This window comes from Aplysia californica, unplaced genomic scaffold (genome assembly GCF_000002075.1).
Source record: "Aplysia californica isolate F4 #8 unplaced genomic scaffold, AplCal3.0 scaffold00323, whole genome shotgun sequence".
Classification (NCBI taxonomy): Eukaryota; Metazoa; Mollusca; class Gastropoda; order Aplysiida; family Aplysiidae; genus Aplysia; species Aplysia californica.
In genome coordinates, this window is record NW_004797593.1 from 695,389 (window position 1) to 700,266 (window position 4,878).

At 38.0% G+C, this 4,878-nt stretch overlaps 1 protein-coding gene across 4 annotated transcripts in view; it reads right to left on the reverse strand.

Annotated features, from left to right (window-relative positions):
• The window catches only part of LOC101846748 (cytochrome P450 4F22), a 26,842-nt gene that overhangs the window by 10,251 nt on the left and 11,713 nt on the right, over nt 1–4,878 (reverse strand). For all 4 annotated transcript variants that reach the window (XM_005102401.3, XM_005102400.3, XM_035970819.1 and 1 more), the window contains 4 exons: nt 4,016–4,188; nt 3,500–3,624; nt 2,419–2,481; nt 1,526–1,649 (listed from right to left, as the gene is read on the reverse strand). In XM_005102401.3, coding sequence (XP_005102458.1) covers nt 1,526–1,649; nt 2,419–2,481; nt 3,500–3,624; nt 4,016–4,188 — 485 coding nt within the window. The remainder of the gene's footprint in view (nt 1–1,525; nt 1,650–2,418; nt 2,482–3,499; nt 3,625–4,015; nt 4,189–4,878) is intronic.

Below are 4,878 nucleotides of genomic sequence, written 5' to 3' on the forward strand. Positions count from 1 at the left end.
AATTTATGAGGTTTAGGTTTAAGGGTGAATTTGACAGCGATAATGTTTCGAAATTAGGAAGGGAAGCAGTGATTATTTGATTATATAGACGCTTCGCCAGTGTGTGTGTGTGTGTGTGTGTGTACATGTGGGTGTACGTGGAGAAGCACAAAACCAATGCGCTAGGATCTGGACAATAAAGATTTTTCTTATCTTATCTTATCTTGTCTTGTCTTAAATCATTTCTCAAAGACATGCCCAGTGACACAAACTGGCCAACATGACCGTGTTTTTCGTTCTAAGTGCGTGTCTTTCAAAGGTAATCTCAGTTTATTAAAAAACACTGTATCTATCTGTTCTATGCTCAAAATTCCTGATTTCTTTAACCCTATCCGTACGTCATTTTTTACTATCGTATCCATACGACGTGGGGAACTGTGCGCAACCACTTTCCAAAGAGGAAATTTACTCGTTAACTCACTTCAGACGGTTCACACAACAGTTGCGTGACGCCCGCCGCGACGTTCACTACGGTTCCCACAAGCCCTGCGTGACCAACTTTGGAATTTTTTTTCGCTCTACAAATCACGCACGGATCGCGTGACCCGCCACGTACCCTTGTTTGGCCAGGCCTGAGCTACTTAGACTTCGTTTCGTATCTCTGGGGTCCATATTTTTTAAGTTATTGAAGGTGAAGGACAGTGACCCCAACTGGGGTTGTACTGACCGGAACTCGCACTATGTTTTTTCCTATACAGCTGCTAGTAATCCGACAGTCGCGTCGTAGTAACGGTCGAAGAAGTCGCATGAACAAGAATCACATAATTTCGCCGTTTTCGATACTTCTGTTCGTTTTACTAGTTCTTGTGTCTCAGAATATGATGTGTCTGATAGTTAGGATCCTGGATATGTACCCGAACACGGCTCGAGTTGTAGTTCTAGGACTATATCTAGCACTAGTACTGGTGTTGTTGTTCGCGCGACGAAATCACAATGTCGTGCCGTACATCTGTCTCATGTAATTCAGTGTATGGGTCTGAACCAACGCACAGACCAGCGTACGGATAGAGTTAATTTGTTCCTAAGACAATTGAGACACTCTTCATAACATTTTAGAGTGTGACTATCCCTTTATCAAAACATCCTCTCAGTGCACAGGAATTCATGTAAAAAAGTAGGTTTTTAATATATTCCCATATATAAAGTAGAGCTATACGTATTTCTTCCTCCCATTCAGTTTTTAACTTACATATTTAATCTGCTGGAAAAGCTTGATACAAAGAGCTTTCATGCATTTTATAATTAGACTAGAATTAAAATGTTTAGTTGACCAGTTGATGCATCCAGTACGCACTTAGAAGATTTCTAATATATCTTCTACTTTTTCACTCAAGAATTAAAATTTTTTTAAAATCTTCCTTTTTATAGACAAGACAACAATTTAGTTCGTCTACAGACAAAAGCAAAGCTACCGTAATAGACTAAAATATTCAAGGTCTTTCTTTAAAAACACTATTTACTTTTCAAGAATGTTATAAAGTCTTACCAATTTAAGCTTCCTCGTTTCAATTATTTCCTCAGCTACTTTGTGAACAAAACTGCAATGCTTCAGCATGCGTCGTCCCATTGGGGTCAGGAAGTACAAGAAGTCAGAGTAAAACCACGGCATACTGAAAGAAAAACACGAATAACCACACTGCAGATACATCATAACAAGCCAGGTACAGTGCAGCCTCTCTATAACGACCTTCAATTTAACGACATCCTGCGTATAAGCAGCATGGTGCCAAGGTCCCCATTTTTTCCTTATACCGTATATATCACTAGTCATTTTTGGTTGTCTCTCTATAACGACAATTCTCTGTAACAACATTTTTTTCTGGTCTTGACGATGTCGTTATAGAGAGGCTGCACCGTACTCTGTGAACATCTCTTCACAGTTCCCATCTACAAATAAAAGACTCATTGCATGTATTTCCATTATTAAAAATTGACAAATCCACTCCACCATAGGGTCTAGTAATACTTTTCTTCTTGACGCCTACTTTAGAGAAGAATATGAAAGTTGAATCAAACTCGATTTTGTTACTTTTTTCTGCGCATTCTTTCCTTCACAATTTCATAAGTTTTTAAAAAGAAACTGTCCTGGCTACAATTCTCTGATGGGTATAGATATTCATCCTGCTAACATATTGCAGTTCGTTTGCAATTCAGGGTAAGTCTTACACTCGTAGATCAAACATTTTAAACAGAGTTTTTCAAAACAACTAATTATGTCAATTATAGCTTCAGTCTATTGTTGTTATTATTATTATAATTTTTATTATTATTTATGTCACTGGACAAGACTAGCCAGATCCAGTGTATGCTTGCATTAACCCATCCATAATCTACAACGAAATAAGAAACATTGATACACTACAAATTCCTGTTACTCACAAAAACCTGTCAACCAGAAGTTTTGAGATATCATTGACAGCTTGAACATACGGGTGCTTTTCTCTGAAATAGGACCAAAATAAAAAGATGCAAAACCTGAAGACATGGACAATCTCATGATACATGGAAAGGGAAAGTGAAGCAATCACAATTGAATGCCAAAGACGGCCTGATAAAACAACTTTTCACTTTTCATCTCATGATATGACCCACACGTATGCCATATACTTAGGCTAAGCTTTGTTCACTACATTAAGTTAAACACAGTAGAACTTGGATTATAACCAGTCATTGGGCCTGACCTTCAGCTGCGTTGAATCTGAGTGTTTGATATAGCAAACATGAGGTTTTTGGGGAGATAATTACAGGCACTGAAGAAGTAATGTATAAAGTATTCTACTTTCTCAGTCAAAAGTAGTTTGGTTTCAAATGAGAGGCATTTTGGTTTCTTGGATGGCATGCCGAAGAAATGCTGAACAATTCCAGGAAAATAAACTGAACTCAACCAAAGACACACTTTGTAAAAGGGTCAGTCCATTCAAATGCAGATTATTTAAGAAGATGGCTGCATCCACCCTGCCTATCAGTTCCCTAAATAAAGATCATGTTTAAACATGTATGGCCATGAGCCAATTATCATTATTACATTCAAAGAATTACAAACACCTTTAAATTTAACTCTTTCACTACCGCAAGCCTTGTTTCATTGCTCGAGTTACTCCCAACGCTGGACAGCAAGTCGTGTTTCATGGCTCGCCACCTCCTGCTTCAAAACCACACCAACTTTTGAAATTATCGAATCTGAAATATCAGGCTGAAGAATGGCCATTGTTAGCAACATGTTGAGATAGATCATTATTTCCTCTTTATTTTCAAATGTTATAATATATGTGGTTAATATTGAAAATTGAACTAAAAAATCTTTCATTTGTCCAACGGTAGGCAGAATCAGAAAGTAGGTCACAGACAGAGCCTGGCCCAGGTGAGGAAAACCTCTCGGTAGTGAATGAAAGACTTAAAATTATATTGCATAAATCTAACCGAGTAGAATGTTCAATAAACCATAGTTATTAGTACCTACCCAATCTCCTGACAGTTAGTCGTGTAGGACATAGCACATCGCAGAATAACATCAAGTGTAAACATAGTCACATCGGAAAATACCCGTAAGGATGCACACCGTTCAGCAGCTGTTTGGAACTTTTGCTGAAACAAAGAACACAAAAGATAGGTACCGGTACCTAAATGTGAAGCACTAAGTACTGGGTGAGCTTGCTGAAGTGAAACAAAACTACAAAGATTTCAAATTTATATAGCAAACAAAAGTTTTTATCAAAAGAAAGCATGCTGTCAGTTAGATTTTCCTTAAGAATTAATTTTTTGTACAGTTTCCAAAAATGAGACGCAGAACTGTACACAGAGCAAAAGATAAGATCAAATCAAAATAATATAAAGGTCATCTTAAAAAAAGAAAAACTGATTCTATGAAAATGTTTACTCTCACACACAAAAAGTAATTTCTAACCCTTTGTAAAACTGAAATGGAAAAAAAAAGTTACTGAGCTTTGCAAAGAGTTGATTAAGAAGAAACATTTACCACCAAATCATCTGCACATCTGTTCTTCACTTCCACGTAGTTCTTTAAAATCTCAAAGTGAAATGCAGGAGTGAGGAGCCGTCGGTTTCGTGACCATTTGGCTCCGCGGCTGGTGAGAAGGCCATCTCCTATCCAGGGCCGGATCAGGTTATACACTGGCTCCCCTTTAGGCTCTGCGGATAGTGATCAACAAACAGACCATCATCAAACTGAATACCAAACTGGCCACCATTGAACAGACCAGCAAAGGTATGGTGAAATGGTATAGACCACAGGTATAAAGCCCTATTATATTAGATTATTCAAAAAGCGGGACCTCAGAGTTTAACGTCCATCTTCGAAAGGCCCGAGCCAAATGGGACATTCGAGTAAAGTGTCTTTCCCAAGGACACAACATCGGACCAAACTGAGGCTCAAACCCCCCCATCTAGCAATCTCACGATTACAGGTCTGGTAGCCTAATCACTAGGCCACAGACCAGCAATGCAGAAAGGTAGATGACGAAGATGGAAAGATAAATGGTTTGAGGAAAGTAAATAAGATAGAAAGATACATAACTTGAGGATAGAAAAGTTAATAGACAAATAGAAACAGTTTGAAAAAGAAAAAGATACATGACTGCAGGAAAAGGAAGTAAATAAGTTCAAAGATATATAGTTTGAGGAGAGGAACGTACATATTCGTATAATAAATAATAATAATAAATTTTGCTAGTGAAACGTATTTCCACTTAGAAACTGCTCGAAGCGCTTTACAATAATACAAAGAAAAAGAGAACCATACGGTTCTACCGACGATCATTTCTCTCTGTCTCTCTTTTTCTCTTTTTCCATCTCTTTCCCTCTCCACCCCCCCCCCCCCCA